The sequence below is a fragment of the Nyctereutes procyonoides genome, unplaced genomic scaffold (genome assembly GCF_905146905.1).
Source record: "Nyctereutes procyonoides isolate TBG_1078 unplaced genomic scaffold, NYPRO_anot_genome, whole genome shotgun sequence".
Taxonomy (NCBI): Eukaryota; Metazoa; Chordata; class Mammalia; order Carnivora; family Canidae; genus Nyctereutes; species Nyctereutes procyonoides.
In genome coordinates, this window is record NW_026575051.1 from 67,771,936 (window position 1) to 67,792,105 (window position 20,170).

At 45.1% G+C, this 20,170-nt stretch overlaps 1 protein-coding gene across 1 annotated transcript in view; it reads left to right on the plus strand.

Moving 5' to 3' along the window:
• Positions 1 to 20,170, plus strand: part of SLC16A10 (solute carrier family 16 member 10) — a 119,187-nt gene that overhangs the window by 88,762 nt on the left and 10,255 nt on the right. The window contains exons 4-5 of the mRNA XM_055330181.1: positions 7,779 to 7,922; positions 18,485 to 18,713. Coding sequence (XP_055186156.1) covers positions 7,779 to 7,922; positions 18,485 to 18,713 — 373 coding nt within the window. The remainder of the gene's footprint in view (positions 1 to 7,778; positions 7,923 to 18,484; positions 18,714 to 20,170) is intronic.

A 20,170-nucleotide genomic window follows, 5' to 3' on the forward strand; every position in this document is an offset into this window, starting at 1 on the left:
GAGCAGATGCCTAACCGACTGAGCCACCCAGGTGGCCCCAGACAGACACGGTCTTAATTCACAGTGCATTGTGTTCATCCAAATTAGGGACCAAGGGTCTGAGAGGGCTGAATCTGGGCCAACAGTGAGACCCCAGAAGGAAACTGCTTCGAATCAAATTTGGATTTAGGTGGAATAAATAAAATATAAATCAACAGATTGAACATCTTTCATTGTTCAGGAAGGACTAGAACAGTTCTTGTTAATTTGTGAAACATCTGGCATAGAAATTGTCAGCGTCGCTAAATTTCACGTTACCCCAAAACCCTAGTGATTTATGTTCTATTTTGCATTGAAGTCCATCTTCTAAAATTCAGGATTAGGGTATCCCGGGTGGCTCAGTGGTTTAGCGCTGCCTTCAGTCCAGGGTGTGATCCTGGGGTCCCAGGATCGAGTCCCACATCAGGCTCCCTGAATGGAGCCTGCTTCACCCTCTGCCTGTGTCTCTGCCTCTCTCTGTATCTCTCCTGAATAAATAAATAAAATCTTTAAAAAATAAATAAATAAAATGCAGGATTATTTGAACTGGCATCCAAATCCAAATTGCTTTTGATTGATAATTCCTTCAGAATATTTTGCCAAATCTAGATCTGATCTAGTTAATGCTATGTCAGGGGTGGATTTTTTTTTTTAATGTTTTTTGTTTTGCTTTTTTCTTTAAGGAAAAAAAATTTTTAAAGGGAAAGTAAATACTTTAAAGAAATTTTAGAGTTAGAAAATGTTTTCAAAAAAATGTTTTCAAAGTTAGATCAAGATTTTTTTTTTTTTTTTGAGCCATCAGCTATCTTTCTTCCTTCTGGAAACTCTTATGTTTCTGCTTCTTGGTGGCTGTGAAGTAATCTTCGCTCTGGAAACTCTTGATCTGTTTTCTCAGTCCTGACCTTTACGTGGATTAACAGTGCAGCGTGTGATTGCTAACACCGTGGAAGCCCATCTTCGGGAAATGGAAAGACTGGCCGTTTAAGAAAACCAGCAGAGCCAGCTCCCGGTGCCTCCTGAAGTCCTGTGAGGCCAAAGGTCTGCTCGCTCCCTGGTCAGCCGCTCAGGGGGCAGCGGTACCTGCCCCCCCCCCCATCACGACTCAAACATCTTGTTGGTAAATAGACACGAGGCCACCTGCAGACGGTGCTTCTCAAAAACGGTGGGAGGCAAAGGATTTTATGTTTTCATTTCAAGCAAATCTTAGTGCTGTTGTAGGCTCAGGCACAGGTGACCAAACTGCCGAGCTGAAACGACATCTGAGGCTGACCTGATGATTCAGGAATGGCTTTGAACAGCCGTAAGGTCCTGTTTCAATATTGTACGACGTAAAGGGCTTAATCTGATGTTTGCAAATCTGCGAGTTTAGTTTCCCCTCCGATCACCTCAGTGGGGTTGCTGGCGAGGCTAAGTGAGTGAATGCGCCACTTGCCTTAATTTACTTCCTTAGCAAAAACAGAGAAAACCTAGTTGTTTAAAAAAGGCAAGAAAAAAAAAAAGCGCAAACGCTCATTCCATTCAGATGTCTATTCATCTTACTTTGAAGTCCAAGGTTAGTGCAAATTTTTGATTTGCAGCAAATCCTAAGATTATCCATTAACTACTCTAGCAGGCTTCCTACTCCCTTTGGAAGTTTTAAAGGGGCCGGGCTCTTTTCTCGGAGTTTATCTTTAAAGAAGTGTACTTTCAGCACAGCCGTCTTCCAGAGCGATGGGATAGCTTTCCAAATGTTGAAGGGGTGTGTTAGAGACCAGTCTTGGCTGCGTGCAGGTGAGGCAGCGGGGTGAAGAGCAAGTACCAGTGCCCGGGACTCTGCGTCCCTCTTGGCAAGTAGGGCGCTGCTTTTGTCGTAAGGAAGGTTTACGTTGCACTCGGTAACAGAGCAGGCTTTATTAGAAAGAGTTCTTCATTACAGAATCACTGTAAACGCCGCGCGGCCTCCACCACCCTGTCTGGGGATGTCGCGTGCAACGTAAAGGATCCAGGCCCCTGACCTGGCCACAAGAGTCTAGGCTCCTGAGGGGCAAAATGAGGGCCTGTTGTCCAGTTTGAGGATGTGGGTCTGAAGAGGGGAGGCAGCAGATCAGGGAATCGGAATCCTCCCAGGCCGGGACAGACCATGGCTGCGTTCCTGGAATTTCTGTGTCACAGGGCACAGTAACTGCGCCGCCGTGGAGGACAGGTACTGTCGACTCCCCGCGTCAGTGTGCCCGGCAGCGCGCCGCTGGAGCTCTTTCCGTCTTGCTTTCCCGGCCTCCCTACATTACTGCCTTTTGGGTTTTGCTTTTGTTGTTTTGTTTGTTTGTTTGTTTGTTTGTTTGTTAGCCCTCAGAACTTGAGTCAGCAGCTGTTATTGCAGATCCGCATCAGAAATCATTATCTTGAAGTGTCCCGTAGTCGTTCTTCTTTATCCCCCAAAGATACATAGTTTAACCTCTCTGTACAAAAGTTTGGTCATCAAAAACAAAAAACAAAACAAAAATTGGATCATCATCTTTACGTAATAAGTTATGTGAATGGTACACAGAAGACCCTGAGCAAAAACCACCCACCCCTTAAAGAGTTGGAGGCAGGGGCAGCTGAGGTTGAGGACCTTCACGGCATCGGCCACGTCACACACTTGTAGAACATACTGCAGGTAGTTATCGACCTTTCTGACCAGTGACCTCCTTGCTTTGCTGCCTTGTGCCACCACCGGGTTTCCAGGGTTTCTGCAAATGAAGTGATTCAGGGGTCCCTTCTCTTGGGTACTCCTCTACTGTGCAGCTATTTGTTAAGGAGAAGCTGGAAATTCTGCTGCACTTGCATCAGCTTTATGGGAGCTGGTTTTGTATCTGGGCCCTCACTTGGTTTCCTTCACGGCTGACTAAGAGCCCGAGGACTCAGCCTGGGGTCTCCGTGGAGGGACAGCACGTCTGAGGTCTCCCTGTGGCTCTGTGGCTCCTCCGCAGGGCAGAGGTGCAGAGGGGAGAGAAGCCAGCTCGGCAGCTGACGTTCTTAGGCTCCCATCCCAGCCTCTCCAAAAGGAACCTGCTTCTGGGCTCTAGAGAGGGAAGAGGAAGCTCTCCCTTGGAGTCGGCTGGTCAGAAACAGGTCATCCGTAGATACGGGTTGAATCACCATTTACTTGAAGTGGAGGATGGTTGGGAGGAAGGGCAGACTGTGAACTACTTTACCTTTTCTTCTTTTTTTCTTTCACCCGTGATGTGGAATGAGCAGATATTTAGGGATATGAATTCTTGGTTACTTTGGATAACAAAACAATAAATAGGATTTCACACAATCCAAAAGTGGCTTCTTTGGTTAACAAAAGTTGCTTGAATGATGAAAAATGTTTCCGGAGCAGATGGCAATCAAACTGTCAGCAAGGTTCTGGTAATCTCGGAGAGGTGTGCAGCCCTGGAATGAGCACGGGTTTCAGAACATAAATAATAGACTGACTCCTGCCCGGAAGGTTCTTCTACATCCAAAGTCCACCTGAAACAACTGCTCTACAGAGTGATGTTGTTTCTTACGCAGAGAGTGGCCTCTTGTTATAAACTCTGTATTGGTTTAAAAAGTTAGATTAGGGGAGCCCTGGGTGGCTCGGTCAGTTGAGGGTCCACCTCATGACCTCAGGGTCATGGGATCAAGCCCCATCTTGGGCTCTGCTCAGCAAGGAGTCTGCTTGAGATTCTCCTTTTGCCCTTAACCCCCTGTGTGAGCTAGTATGTGGGCACACACTCTCTAAGATAAACAAATCTTTAAAAAAAAAAAAACACTCATAAAAGATTAAGAGGCAGCTTATCGGTTGAGCGTCCAGCTCTTGATTTTGGCTCAGGTCATGATCTGAGGGTGGTGGGATGGAGCCCCATATCGGGCTCTGTGCTGGGTGTGGAGCCTGCTTGGGCTTCTCTCTATCTCTCCCCCTGCCCCTGCCCCTGCTCACCGTCTCTCTCAAAAAAAAAATTAAAGAGTTTTAGATTAAATATGGAAACATCTGTCCATCATTCTCATGTCTTTATCCAATAACTCTATTAGAAATATCAACTTTGCCTAATATTTATGCTTTCTGCTAAAGTGCATGCCAGTCTCCAGAGGATGAGACATGGGCAGATAATCATAAAATAGTCTGCAGCAATCCTGGGATCCCTAGGCTGCAAGTGGAACGCCCCAGATCTTCTAGGTCTGGTACCTCAATGAGGAAGGAGGACCCAGAGATCCAGCCTCGCTAGATTCTGTTCTCCGACCCCCCAATCTCCTTACTTACTGACCAGAGAAACCTTTTCAGCTTGTGGATTTTGGTGAGGGTGAGAAGGAGGTATTAGAAGCTGAAGTTCTTGTTTTATTTTAACAGCAACAAATTTTAATGAAATAACCCCCTAATAGTTGGAGAACTATTTCCATTTAAGCATAATTTGAATTTACCAAACTTCACCACTTTCAAAAGACCCAAAACATTTCACCTTATTCCTTTTAAGGATTATAAAGTAGAGCAAGGGGAAAAAATAAACTGCTAATAAAGGATAATAGCAGTTTGGCAGGCAGCTGTTCTTAGTTTCATCAAAAGAATGACTGGTAAATTTAGTTTTTTTTTTTAATACTAAAGAATGTCTTTTAAAAAGTTATATTAGATCCTTTGGGTACTTATTGAAGTAGATTAGTACATTAAATCTGGATTCAAATTCCAGAATAAAGCTGATGACTACACATAATTATGTCCCACCTGCCTTAAATCATGTTATTCATTTTCTTCAGAATTGAGCTGGAATCCATCTTTCCACTTTGTCTAAATTTCACTTACTGGGGAGTGATCAGAGTCTGGGAGGAATAAGCCAGGTTGAGGTTACCTTTATCAACAGCTGTCTTATCTTTGCAGCCACAAGTGGATTTCGTGGACGAGCACCGTTCACTAGAAATATAAGGCAACCACATTATGTAATTTATAGTTTTCTCGTTTCTATATTTAAAAAAATATTTTTAAAAACATGAAATTAGTTTCACAGTACGTTTTATTTAACATAAGCAAAATATTTCAACATGGAATCAGTTTAAAATCATTGAGATATTTTGCATGCTTTCTTTTCACCAAGTCTTCTAATTTGCTGTGTGTTTTCTACCTAGCCCATCTCAGTTTGAGTTAGCTACATTGTAAGTGCTCAGTAGTCCCCAGGTGACTAGTGGCTACCATGTGGGACGGCACAGTGTTAACATGGTGTGTGTAAGGAGATAGCTGGAGGTGAGGCTTTTACCTGTCAAACCAGGAGTTAGAGCTTCACCCCCAAACACTATGGGAGCCATCAAAGGATGTTAGGCAGAGAAGTGTTTTTAATTTTAATTCTTGGCAGTCTCCGAGAATATAAATTAGAGATTCAGGAGTTGGGGCCTCAAGCAAGAAGCATGCTAGCTAGGAGGCTGCTGTTTGTCTAAGTGAGGAGTGATAGGAACCTGAACTAAAACATGAGAAACACAGACCAAAGGAAGTATGTCTGAGGGAGGTAGGGGGTAAAATCATCAGAATTTGGGGGTGACTCCTGGGTCTTAGGAGATGGAGTAATCTGGGACGGTTGTCAGGCTTCTCCTTTGCGTCGTTGGGCCAGCAGTCGATGTGTTACCTGAATGGAGGGAGGGCAGGTTGGCACAGGGGAGAGGGGTTCAGCATGGCCCATGCTGCCTTTGAGGCGTCTCTGGCAGGTGGATAGGTCTCGTTTGATGTGTAAGAGTTCACACAAGAGACTGTAGCCTTGGAAGCTAGAAAGACTGGGTAGGAACATTCGGTACTTAAAGTGCCAAGGAAAACGTTAGGCAGTAACAAGATGGGGACGTAAGACTGAGGTAATCAAGGACAGCTTTATAGAAAAGGTGGGATCTGAGCAGAGTTCAATTAAAGAATGGGTAGGATTCAGAAAGTCAAAGATAACAGAAGAGGCAACAGAGTTGTAGAGAGGGAAGAAAGTATGAGTCCATGAGACGTGTTTAAGCGACACCGAATAAACCTGTCCTGCTGGGCCAGATGGGATTAGGGCTGAGATCAAAGCGGGTCTAATGCAGTTTGCAGACATGTTTTGTTTGGCTTGCGTGGGGTTGGATCATGCAGCGTTCTAAATATTAGGTAGGTGCCAACATTTCCACACAAAAAATTTCTGACGTTCCTTTAAAATGAAAGGGGGCTGGGAGACAGACTTGGCAACGTGGTGGTCCTACACGGTGAAAATCAACTTAAATACGTGCTCCCGCTCTCCAACGAGACTGTTTCCCTCCTTAATGTTACTTGCCGGAGTCCTGTAGGTATTTGCATTTTCTGCTTTTGAGTCGAGGATCAGTAGGTAATAAAGGCACAAGGATAGACTGGTGACAGATTATGAAGGGCTTCTGATACCAAACTAGAGAATATAAACGTAGGCGGTAGGCAGCTGATGACTAAGGGATTGATGAGATTAAACTCCTATTTAGAAGGATTGTTCTGGACCAGCGTGGAAATACAGAAGTTAGGGAGAAGGGTTAGCAGTTTTGAAAAGGAAAAGACAGATGTGGTGGTGTTGGCGCATCCAAGTGGGCATAAAAATGCGAAATGGAAGTCTCTTAAGGGGATGTCATTCATCCCCAAGGCTACTAGGACCACCTGGGAACCATTGGGCCATTGAACTTGCAGGGTAATTTGCTTTGCAGGCTTCTGGAATTCTGGCCAAAGTTTGGCGTAGGGAACAGTAAGTGATTGTCTCAAACAGCTGTTTGGATTTGTTCAAACGTCTCTGTGACCTCAGAGCAAACAGTGGGAGTACAGACATGCTTTCTCTCCTCCTTGTGAGCACAGATGATCATTGAGAGAATGGAAGTGCTAGCACAGGGGTGACCCTTAGGGGCCGTGGAGCAAAGCTTACAGCAGTGGGCGCTGAGCTGCGTGTTTTGTCGCCCAGTATAACACCTGCCTGGTCACGCTGCCTTTCAAAACGTTGTCAGGTGGCCGTTTTACAGTCACTATTCTAGGTACACTGTAAATTAAGAGGAAAGGTCCTTTAAAAAAATAGGCTAAAATTAATATCTGATCATTACTAACTGTGTCAGGCACTGTTAGGCACTGTTCTAGGTTCTTCACGCAGATCCCTTAATCTTCACAGCCACCCCTTGAGGTACTGTTACTATCTCCATTCTACAGACAAGGAAACTGAGGACCTAGAGGTTAAGAACTTACTCAAGGTCACCAGGGGCTGATAAGGGATAGAACCTAGACTTGAACCCAAGCAGTCTCTCGGAGAGGCTTCTCTCTTGCCTGCCGTGTTAACCGCCTCAGTGTCTGTCTGTCCTGATGCCACACGACAGGCAAATTCGCAGGGAGGGAACCTGACGCTCTTACCCTGGAAGCCCCGGGGCGACTTATTTCAGGGGTGTCAGTTGGGTTTAGGTTCTAGAAGATGTGAAACTGCCTTTAATGAGAGCAGAGAATGGGGTCCTTAGAGGACCTTGAGAGAGCGGGGTTGTAGGAGGGTGCTCCTCCTCTGGCGGATGGCTCCGTGTTACCTTAGGAAATGTGTCATCGGTGACCCTTTTTTGAAAAAAGACCTCCCATGAGGATCCTTGTTTTCTTTTATGCGAGCTAAATCAGGTTAGCCTTGGCTTCATACGTTCTGATGAAAAATTATCACAGAAGAAACTTTATAAATATTTGGATTTGGAAGGAGGTGAGAGTCCATCACATGGTAGAGACACAAAAGCATTTTGTGTCAAAATTTGTCAGTTTTCCCCACCGTATTTAGTGTTGCTTCTTTCTCTTCGGTCCACAGATGAAACACGTGAATGAAAGATTTCAAGATGGAAAAAATAAAGAAGTGATTCTCATGTGCATTGGCATCACTTCAGGAGTCGGACGGCTGCTCTTTGGCCGGATTGCAGATTATGTGCCTGGTGTGAAGAAGGTCTACCTTCAGGTACTTTCTTTTTTTTTTTTTTTAAAATTTTTATTTATTTATGATAGTCACAGAGAGAGAAAGAGAGAGAGGCAGAGACACAGGCAGAGGGAGAAGCAGGCTCCATGCACCGGGAGCCCGATGTGGGATTCGATCCCGGGTCTCCAGGATTGTGCCCTGGGCCAAAGGCAGGCGCCAAACCGCTGCACCACCCAGGGATCCCCTTCAGGTACTTTCTTAGGCCACTTTTCCTCCCAGCAAAATTATCTTTCTCACCTCATGTCTTGTTATAGGTATTTACTTGCTTAAATTCTTCTGTAAAAATGACAAATATTTTCTAGACCCTAACTTCTACCAACAGTCTTTCAAGGGCAAAATTGGTTGAGTTTTGGGTTTTCAACATGGGAGATTGGCGCTCAAACAGCAACCTTATGTGTTTTGTCATGGAACTCCACCAAATCAGAATGTTTTTCGCCCATTGCTTTTTCTGAGAAGAATGTTTTATTTTTGGCACAGCTCTCACGGTCATGTGCCTTTTGCAATATCTTGTGAAATTCAGGAGTGTGTGTTTCTTTTGAACTTCTTTATTGCCGATTGCCTCCTGGGATTGAGGGGTGCGCGCTACACTAACGGTAATTCCAGATCGTACCGACACGCGTTCGACAAGTACCTAAATGACTCCTTCGTGCCACACACTGTGCTAAATGCTGCGGATGAAGCGTGAGCCATGGTCTGTGTCCTCAGTTAGTTGCTAATGGTCTCATGGTGCTGCAGCGCGGCGGAATAATGACTATAATAGATGGGTGCCATAGAAACATCTGGATCACTAGTGAGGGTCAGAGCAGGCCTCCAGGGCTGCTGGGGGGCTAAGAGGTGAGTGGTAGACAGGTAGATAAGGAAGGCAGAGAAGTGTGTCCCAAGCCGAGGAAACCACATGGGCAGAGAGGTGGAGGTGTGACACAGTATGTTGTGTCTGGGAAACTGAGTAAAAGGAGATGAAGGGGAATAAAGGGAGAGCAGAAAATCGACCATCTGGAGGACAAGCAGGGGCCAGGTCAGTAAGAGGATGAACGCTATCCTGAAATCTACCAGGAGCCCTCGGAGGGTCCGAACCAAGCAACGGGGGACAGGAGTTGAATTTTATTAAGCTCAATCCAGTGACTGCCAAGGGTGGGATGAGGTGGAGGACGGGCACAAAGGCTACATCCCGTACAGCCCCATCTCCAGAACAGGCTGCGCCACAGAGGCAGAAGGCAGGTCGGTGGTTGCCTGGGTCTTGGGGGGCAGGGGGGTGTCACCGGGGGCGGGGGGATAGTTTTGGGGGATGATGTAAATGTTGTACAGTTAGGCAGGAGTGACGGTTGTACGACTTTGTTAACCAAAGCCCACTAATTATGTACTTTAAAATGGGTGAATTTTATGGTAGTTGAGTTTATAACTCAGTAAAGGTTTTTTTTTTTTTTTTTTTTTTTTTTTAAGTGGAGGCCAAGGGACTTGCTGGAGCCTAGTGAAGTAGTCCAGACAGGAGGGGTTCAGGCGGGAACACTGGGATCAAACAGTAAAATAGGGACACTGGGAATGAGAGTCTGATGGAGCCACCTAGGCTGCGTCTCAGATTTGTGGCTCCGTCAACAGTGGACGGTTGTGCTGTTTCATAAAGATCGGTAGTTCGTAAATGGGAGTGAGACGCTGGGTTCATCTTTGCCATTTTAAATTTGTGGTGCTTGTGGGAGAGCCGAGACTGGAGCCCCTGAGAGAGTCTGCGAGACCTGTGGGACTTCGGCCTTCGTGTGGCAGGAGTAGCAGGGGATGAACGGGGTGGCCAGGCGGTGGGAAGGAAGCAGGGCACAGGGTGCGTCCAGGGACAGGAGTGGTCAGCCGTGTGAGCAGCTGGCGAGAGGGCAAGCACGTTACAGACTTAAAGGTTTTCATTGGATTTAGCCACAGTTTCAGTGGAGTGGCTGGTGCTGAAGATTGATCTCAATCCCTGGGTAAGCGGCGGTGTAGACGAGTTAGGCCAAAAGCTTAGCTGTGGAAGGAAGGTGAAGGGGAGCCCGGGGAGGGGGCGTTTGGGATTGGGGAATCGTGTCTGCTCACTATACGGATGGGAGGCAGTATTTGAACTGGGCCTCGGAGGAGAGGTGGGATTTGGGCACGGGAAAATGATGAGGAGACGTTTATACAGATAAAGCAACTTCCATTAATTGATGTGAAATAACAACAGCCACCACTTACTGACAGGGCCCCATGTGCCAACAGTGAGCCTCGTGCCCGCGTGCAGTGTTATTGCTCAGCCCAGCCCTCGAGGACCTCTCGTGGTTCCTTCCACACCGTAGGGAGGTGCCCCACGGTGGGCGTCTGCGTGAGGTCCCGGCAGACAGCTGGAGGAAGGAGTGGAAGGCAGTGCAGATAGCTGGGAGAGTAGCTACATCTGAAAGCATCTGCTGTACGATCATCCCCCTCTTGCTGAGACCGAACTGTGGACATTCTTGTGGAACCTTCGGTCTTGTTCTCGAGGGCCAAGAGAACCCTCTAATGGACACTTGTTGCATTACAGACCTTCAGCTTCCTTTCATGCTTTCCAAAGATTGTGTCCTCTGTGCTCCACCTAGACCCTGGCGGGGTGAGGCCAACAAGACACACGTGGTCTCTGAGTTCCTGGAGCCATCTGGGGGCAGGGAAGATGAAGAGCTCAAGAGGGGAGGGAGAGTGACGTGGGGAGAGGTTGGAAAGCTAGGCAGGGCCAGATTATACGGCCTTCAAAGCCAAGAGGAAGAGATGTTACTTTAAGTGTAGCAGGTCTTTGTTGGAGAATGACGTGGTCTGATTTCATGTTGAAAAAAAAAAAAGGGATGCCTGAGTGGCTCAGCAGTCTAGCGCCTGCCTTTTGCTCAGGGCGTGATCCTGAATTCCCAGGTTCGAGTCCCACATCAGGCTCCCTGCATGGAGCCTGCTTCTTCCTTTGCCTGTGTCTCTGCCTTTCTCTCTGTGTGTCTCTCATGAATAAATAAATAAAAATCATTTAAAAAAAAAAGATTTATTTATTTATTTATTTGAGGGAGGGCAGAGGGAGGGAATCTCAAGCAGACCCCTTAGTGAGCGTGGAGCCTGACACAGGGCTCGATCTCACAACCCTGAGATCATGACCTGAGCCGAGATCCAGAGTCAGATGCTTAACTGACTGAGCCACCCGGGCGCCCTCGATTTCACATTTTAAGGTCACTGTGGTTGTATGTGGAGGAGAGATTGCTGGGACGGGAGCAGTCATCCGTTCTCCACAGTAGCATATGCTGAGTCCCAGGTGAGAGGACTGCATCTCAGAGAGGCCCGTGGAGGAGAAAGGTGGCCTTCGGTGTGTCCTGCGGCTGCGGGGCCACCAGTGGGCCCCTCCTGGGAATGCAGTGGCACAGGAGCCAACACGGGCCTAACCCATGTGGCTACTGGACTCGCCCCTTTCTGTCACTCCCCTCCTCTGTCTCTCCTTTTTCCTGGCTTCCCTGCCCAACTCCTAGCCATCCCGTGTGGTTTTTGATTCTTGGCTGTTCTCTGCTGCAGCCAACTCCAGCTCTGCCTGTTTGCTTGTTCCTCTTTCCCTCACTGGCCGTCTGCCTTCTGGCCTCACCTCTAGAGGTGGAATGCCCCCACTGCCTACCTTCCTTACCTTCCTGTCACCGCTGGTGCAGACGTACCCGCTCCCCACTCTGGTCTGCGAGAGCCCGACCCCGGGGGGCTGCGACAGTTCTCTCCCCTTCCTGCCTCCCAGCAGCCGGGCACAGAATATACTTCACAACCTCCCACATGGTCTAATTTCTGGCCACAGTGACCTTGGGTTTGGGAGGCTACGGAGCAGAAGAGCACAGGCTCTGGAGTGAGAGAGGAGTTCACCCCAGATCTCGTCACCAGCTGTCTCCAGAACCGGCAGAGGGCTGCGGGAAGGATTCATGACGACGACTTACATAAAGCGTCGGCCCACAGCGGACGATTAATAAACCCTTCCTTTTATTATGTTTTAATATTGTCAAATACGGAAGCAGATCCTGATTCGGAACAGGTCTCATGAAAGGAGACCTTAGTTATCCTGAACTAGAAATCTTTGCTTTTAATTTTTTTTTTTTTTTTTTTTTTGAGTAATCTGGACACCCAACGGGAGGCTCAGACTCACAGCCCTGAGGTCAAGAGTTGGTGTTCCACTGAGTGAGCCAGCCAGGTGCCCCGGAGACCTTTGCTTATGGATAGATTCTTCAGCCCTGTTGAGGAGTCTCACACTTGGGATGCCTTGGGGGCTCAGTGGTTTAGCACCTGCCTTTGGCTCAGGCCGTGATCCTGGAGTTCAGGGATCAAGTCCCGCATCCCTGCATGGAGCCTGCTTCTAACTCTGCCTGTGTCTCTGCCTCTCTCTGTGTGTCTCTCATGAATAAATAAATAAAATCTTTAAAAGAAAGAGTCTCACACTTTTGCTTCTGAATTTAAACTCTATCAAGGTCCTGGTTTCCAGGTATTTTCGGTCTATTTTATTTTATTATTTATTTTTTAAGATTTTATTAATGATAGAGAGAGAGAGAGAGAGAGAGAGGCAGAGACACAAGCAGGTAGAGGGAGAAGCAGGCTCCCTGCAGGGAGCCCAACGTGGGACTTGATCCCGGGTCTCCAGGATGATGCCCTGGGCCGAAGGCAGGCGCTGAACTGCTGAGCCGCCCAGGGATCCCCAGCCTGACCATTTTAAATTCTGAGCAAAGAGATGACTAAACTGCATTTTATGGAATAATAATGGTTAAAGGCTTTCTGCTCTGGGTTCCTGGCCGGAGTCTCTGAAAGCCTGGAAACTTTATATTGAATAAATTAGTAGGAGCAACACTGACTGTGTGTGTCTGCCTCTGAAAATGCCTTCTGCTTATTCAGGTGCAGCTCATTTTTCTTCTTGAGCTATACTTAGATTCCTGAGCAAAACTTAAACTGATGTTTCTCCAAGAATATTCTCCTTGTGATAGAAATGGGGAAGGATAATAGCAAAAAAAGCAAACAATTTTTTTTTGTCCTTATATAAACTAACTCAAGCAAGGACCTTCTGTAATAGAACCTATAATATTGCGACAGAAGATTTTCCTTGGATGGTTTTAAGAAACCAAAAGCAAGAAATACTGTCAATGCCTTATTAAATCTCAGTGCCAGAGACTAGAAGAGAATTATGGACCTTTAAATACCTCATGTAAACCTAACCAGAGCTGCTGTGTTTGAGGAGGGGGAAAAAGCTCGTAGTAATACTAAATTTGTCAAACTGGAGTGCAGTATTTACAAATCAGTAGTTGATGGATAGAGCAATACTTATTTGGGGACCTGATAAAGTATGGAAACTCCCATATGAACAGTTCGCTAGCTTTTTTCTGAGAGATGCTAAAGGGTAAGTGTGTAAATGCCTATGAACTTAATTCTTAAAGAAAAACCAAGAAATTTTACTTTTAAATACATTTTTTATAAATTTATTTTTTATTGGTGTTCAACTTGCCAACATATAGGATAACACCCAGTGCTCATCCCATCAAGTGCCCCCCTCAGTGCCCATCACCCAGTCACCCCCACCCCCCGCCCACCTCCCTTTCTACCACCCCTCGTTCGTTTCCCAGAGTTAGGAGTCTCTCATGTTCTGTCTCCCTTTCTGATATTTCCCACTCATTTTTTCTCCTTTCCCCTTTATTCCTTTTTAAATAACAATTTCTATTTAAGCTATTAAAACTTAACAATTTTGAGTAACAACTAATGATTATTGTCAACTAATTGAAAAAAGAGAGAATATAGTTGCTATAGTTTGAACTGAGGAGAACTCGTAGTCAGGTAAAGTATTAAGGAATTATATGCTCATGGGGGAGAATGACTGGCTTGTTACCAGAAATTGCTGACAGATTAAGTACTGTGACTGTAACAGCTATGAAGGCAGGTGCAGAGGGGTCGTTTGGGCGGACTTAGATAACATGAGCCCTGTTGCTGTCACTCAGGCGAGTTTCCCATAAGGGTGCACGGTTCTTTTTTTCTTTTGGATAAAGCAAAGTGTAATTTCCCCTTGATGTACACAGCAGTTGCATTCCTGGCATATTCCGATGTTTTAAAATTCTACAAAAATATTTTGTCTTTGTGTAAATCAGAGTTAGATTCTAGGTTCAAATAAGTAGAAATAGGTTATTCACCTATATAAATGCCATTCCAGATTCTTTTTTTTTTTTTTTTTGTCTTTCCAGATTCTTAAAAAAAAAAAAAAAAAAAGGTTTTGCAAGGGAAAAAAGAAAAACAAATGAGAAAGCAAGGCACAGGCAAAACAATAGTCTTTTCAGCCCTAGAGAGTAGAACTAGGACTGAGAAAGACAGTTTGCCCATGTGAGGGGAAGGCACATCTTTTAGGATATTTAAAATGAATAGTAATGGAAAATAATAATAAAGTTATACGCTTAAATATATAATAATAAATTTGAGACTTTTTTTATTTTAGAGAGGTGGGGAGAGGCAGAGGGAAAGAGAATCTTAAGCAGGCTCCATGCCCAGTGCAGAGGTGACATGGGGCTCGATCTCATGACCCTGAGGTCATGACTTGAGCTGAAATCAAGAATCTGATGCTTAACCGACTGAGCCACCTAGACACCCCTAAATTTGAAACACTTGGGATCCCTGGGTGGTGCAGCGGTTTAGCGCCTGCCTTTGGCCCAGGGCGCGATCCTGGAGACCCGGGATCGAATCCCACGTCGGGCTCCCGGTGCATGGAGCCTGCTTCTCCCTCTGCCTGTGTCTCTGCCTCTCTGTGTGTGTGTGTGTGTGACTATCAGAAATAAATAAAAATTAAAAAAAAATTTTTGAAACACTTTTTTTTTTTTTTTTTTTTTTACAAAATGAAATGAACCAAAGGACAAAAATTGGAAGGGGCCAAAAATGTATAGAAAAATCAGGATAACTACCATGAGTAAAGCTCCTGGGTCTCATGTTACATAAATTTGAGAAAAACATTCATTTATTGAGCACAGTTGACTTTGTCCAAATAGCATGCTAGGCTTTCAATAAATCACTCTGGTTCTCATATCTTGGAAGAGACTCTTACTGAACAAAACAGTAAAAGAATAGGAAACCTATTCAAAGAACAAAATATTCTTGAAAGTTAACCTTGTGCAGTCACAGTGGCATGGTTGGGAATGTTTGGTCTGTGGCTTTACCAATTAAATCTGTCAAATGTGGCCCCACTTGGTGTCCTGAAGTTTTATTCTAGATTCTCTGGGGTTTGTGATAATAGGTAAGTTTCTAAGAGTCAAATGATTTTCCAGGTTTATCTCCCTTTATGTTTGTAGGTAGAGTTAGAAATGTCTGTATAATTAAGACTATTCAAGTGTGGTTAGTTTATCAGTGACAACACTCTTGAAATCTTTCCCTGCTTATGAATTTCAAACCACGTTCTACATTGTGATTTATTTTAGGTCTTTTTGTGTAGATGGGAAACATCAGGAAGCCTTTTCACTTGCTCAAGGTCACAGAGAACTGGAAGGAACCTGGTCTTGTTCCTCTGAACCTTAGTTCTCCAGCCTGCCAAGCTGCAGTCCACTAATTACCCACGCGAAGAGATTATGCATGTGTTTTCAGTGAAGTTGAGTTGGAGAAAACGTTTAAGTAGAAAATAAAAACGGGCACCTGGCTCAGTTGGTTAGGTTAAGCGTCTGGCTTCCACTCAAGTCGTGACCGGGCTTCTGGGTCCCTGCTCCGTGGGGAGCCTGCTTCTCCCTCTGCACCACCCTCCCACCCCCGGCACCACCCCCTGCTCTCTTTCTCGTTCTGTCTCTCAAATGAATAAGTAAAATGTTTAAAAAAGAAAAACAGGGATCCCTGGGTGGCGCAGCGGTTTGGCGCCTGCCTTTGGCCCAGGGCACGATCCTGGAGACCCGGGATCGAATCCCACGTCAGGCTCGCAGTGCATGGAGCCTGTTTCTCCCTCTGCCTATGTCTCTGCCTCTCTCTCTCTCTCTGTCTGTGACTATCATAAATAAATAAAAATTTAAAAAAAAATAAAAAAAATGCTTTTAAAAAAAATAAAAGAAAAAGAAAAACATTAGGAGAATGGGAGATTGTGTTCTTTAGAAAATATGAGGTGCCAGACTTAGCAAATAACTCAAGCGTTTTAAACTAATAACCATACCATAAAGTCATATTTCAATAATGAAGGAGAAAAATTTACTCGACTGTATGGTATGATGGTGTCAAAAGAGATCGACCTGGAGTTTGAAACTTTTTTTTTTAAGATTCTATTTATTTGAGAGAGAGAGAGAGAGAGAGAGAGCGCGCGAGCATGAGCAGGGATGGGGGAGAGGGAGAAGCAGACTCCTCACTGAGCGGGGAGCCTGATGTGGGACTCGATCCCAGGACCCTGGGATCATGACCTGAGCTGAAGGCAGACGCTAACTGACTGAGCCACCCAGGTGCCCCTGAAACTTTTTTGTGGAGTCACCAGACCACTTGTGTTAAAGGCAGCTGGAGAGCTTGGCAAAACTGCGCTTCCTGTGTCCCTACACAGTCTGTGGCGTCAGGCGCTCCTCAGGTGATCCTGCTGCGGACGAGGTTGTGAGGGGGTGTCCTGAGGCGAGCCACCAAGTTTGGTGTGCCAAAGGTGTGCCTTGTGGGTCCTGGGAAAGACAGAACCGAAGATGGTGATGCAGCTGGCTGCTGCTTACATGGTCTCTCCCTTCCCCAGGCCCCTTGTCCTTGGGGGATACCCTCTGGGACCGTGCCATCTGCTACTGCTTGTGCAGACCACGGTTCTCGGGGCGGGGGGCACATTTAGGCACATTACTAAACGTCTCCTGGCATCACTCTCTGCATCTGTAACATGGGTATAACCTTAGTGCCCACCTCACAGAGTTGTTGGGAGATCATTAGCTAAAGTGCTTAGGACAGTGCCTGGCATGTAGTAAACACTAAAGAAAGGATAGCTGCTATTATACACATGTTTTTAAAAAGACTGATGCTTTTTTATTTTTATTTTATTTTTAAAAATTTTTTAAAGATTTTATTTATTTATTCATGAGAGACACACACAGAGAGAGAGAGGCAGAGACACAGGCAGAGGGAGAAGCAGGCTCCACGCAGGGAGCCCAATGCGGGACTCGATCCCGGGTCTCCAGGATCACACCTTGGGCTAGAGGCAGTGCTAAACCGCTGAGCCACCCGGGCTGCCCCTGATGCTTTTTAAAAACATTTCTTCTGCTGACTAGTGACCTGTCCAGTTTTATTTAGTTCTTTGCCTAAAAGAATTATTGAATTGTCTGCTCCTTTTTTTGTATCCACCATACTCTGGATATACAATTATGGCAACATCTAGAACACTTGATGGGTACTCGTTTTACATGTTCATCTCCCCACCACCCACGGGTAGGACCCAGGTCTTCTGCACATACCACAGCACAGAGCACAGGAGCTGCCAGATGGCAAAATCAAGTGTTGGGTCCTACTAACTGAGGTTACATGAAAGTGTCCTGTGGCTCAAAATATGCCTCAGCCTTAACTCTGGGGGTTTAAATAGGGTACGATTGTGCTATGTCACCAGAAGACAGTGTCTGAAAGTATCACTTGATGATCATATTGATTTATACTATCAAGTAAAATTGGATTACATAATTAGTTCTTAGGATGTTCTAGTAGGATATGTTTATGTTTTCATTTGCATATTATACATATTTCCTATGATAGTCAAAACTTAATTGGAATTTGAGTAATCAAAACTCAGTACATACTTATGTAATGCATATCAAATCATAGTTATTTTAATCTCTCACTTGGTCTGAATATCCAGAGTATGTCTGGATGTCTGGAATATTGGCAGGCAATATATTCTTAATTATTTAAATATCTAAAGCTTCTGTCATTATCAAACTGGAAGCTCTGTGATGTGAGGTACTGATCTTTTTTTTTTTTTTTTTTTAAGATTTTATTTATTTTGAGAGAGAAAGCGGGAGAGTGAACCTGAGTCGGGTAGGGGCAGAGGGAGGGGGAGAACCGGGCCTCCCTCTGAGCAGGGAGCCCACTGCGGGACCCAGTCCTAGGCCTCTGGGATCAGGACCTGAGCCCAAGGCAGATGCTTAACTGACTGAGACGCCCAGATGCCCTGAAGTACGAATCTTGCTGGCGTATTTTCCTTTTATGAAGGACTAACACCAATAGGGTATATGCAATTTCAAAGTCGGATGTTTGATGAATGAATTTGAGCTGATTTTCAAAGAACAAATATTTATTGAGTACTGACCAGGTGCAAGATTCTTAAACCTTAGAATATCTAGACCAAAGATGATTTTTTTGTACAGATTCTGACCTCAAAGAACTTACAGGCTAGAAGGGAAAGTAAGTATATAAAAATATTTATTTTATTCTCTCCTGTTACGGAAATTTTGAGAAAGTGCTAGAACTTAGGGGAGATGATTATGGGAGTTGATATATATAAAGTCAAGGTGAACTGGGCCAGGGAGGCAACTAACCGGTGTCAGCTACAAGTCCCAAGCAGGTTGCTCAGTAATTATAACATTCACCTTTCCTGAGAGCAGAGTTGACATTGTGGTGTCTTGTCCTAGGTACTCTCCTTTCTCTTCATTGGTCTGATGTCCATGATGATTCCCCTGTGTAGGGTCTTTGGGGCCCTCATTGCTGTCTGTCTCATCATGGGTCTCTTCGATGGATGCTTCATTTCCATTATGGCCCCCATTGCCTTTGAATTAGTTGGTGCCCAGGATGTTTCTCAAGCAATTGGATTTCTACTTGGATTCATGTCTATACCCATGACAGTCGGACCACCTATTGCAGGTAAATGTAATGATTCTCCAGTAATTATATGTAAAATATATTATGATTTATTGGTTACTGGTCTTTTGCTTTTGCGTGTGCCTTATTGGTAACATTTTTGATGAGACCAGCCTTGGATGACACGTTGAAAAAGTTTGATGAGGAATCCCTCTTATCCTTACTGATACATGACACACTCTATAAAATGTATAATTGTAATCTTCTGGGCTTTAAGCTTTCACAATTCCTATATCTCATTTAGTACGTGTTTTGAAGAAATAGAATCATGGTTGCTTTTAAAAAAGAGTTGAAGATTCTGAAAGATTTCTATTTTTTTTCTTAAAGATTTTATTTATTTATTCATGAGAGACACACAGGCATAGACACAGGCAGAGGGAGAAGCAGGCTCCATGCAGGGAGGCCAACATGGGACTCGATCCTGGGACTCCGGGATCATGCCCCGAGCCAAAGGCAGATGCTCGACCGCTAAGCCTCCCAGGGGTCCCTGAATGATTTCTAAATATGCTTTGTGTCAGAAATCATATCCTCCCTAGAAATAACTAATGGAAAATAACACTAAGTGGAAACAATTCAAATGTCCATGAGTCGATGAATGGATAAACAGAATGTGGTGTAGCTATACAAGGGGATATTACACAGCCATAAAAAGGAAAGGTACATTGGCATGTACCAATACATGCCACCCCATAGGTGAGTCTTGAGAACATTATGCTAAGTAAAAGAAGCTGGATACAAAAGGCCACATACCATGTGGTTTTATTTATATGAAATATCCAGAATAGGTAAATCCACAGAGACAGAGTGCAGATTGGGGGCTTCCGGGGGCTGGAGGGAAGAGTAATGAATTAGGGAGTAACCGCTTCATGGGTAGGGTGCTTCCTTCTGGCGTGATACAAACATTTTGGGACTAAATAGAGGTGGTGGTTGGACAACACTGTGAATGTGGTAAATGCCATGGAAATGGTTAATTTTATGTTATAGGAATTTCACCTTTAGAATCTTCTGAGTAGTATAAAGATGCCTCGTGTTCAATAAGACTTGGGTGCCAATGTGAATTATTAGGTTATGATTCGATAAAATTCAAATGTATTGTCATCTGTGTCTGGCATGTGAGAGGCTCAGTGACAGTACACTCTCATGTCTAGGACCACACATATCAATCAGCACCTTTGCCAACTGGGGACCTAGTCATGAATCAAGCGGGCAGTCACTAAAGGTCACAGTCTCCCTACAGGAGAACCTTCCCTCCAGCCCTCCTCCTGCTCCCCATCTCCCTCCAGCCCTCCCCCTGCCCCCATCTCCCTCCAGCCCTCCCAGGCCCCCATCTCCCTCCAGCCCTCCCCCTTCCCCCCAATCTCCCTCCAGACCTCCCCCTGCCCCCCATCTCCCTATAGGAGAACCCTGTCCCCCAAGTAAAACACTATTTACACTATTTTTATACCTTGGAAGACTAGATT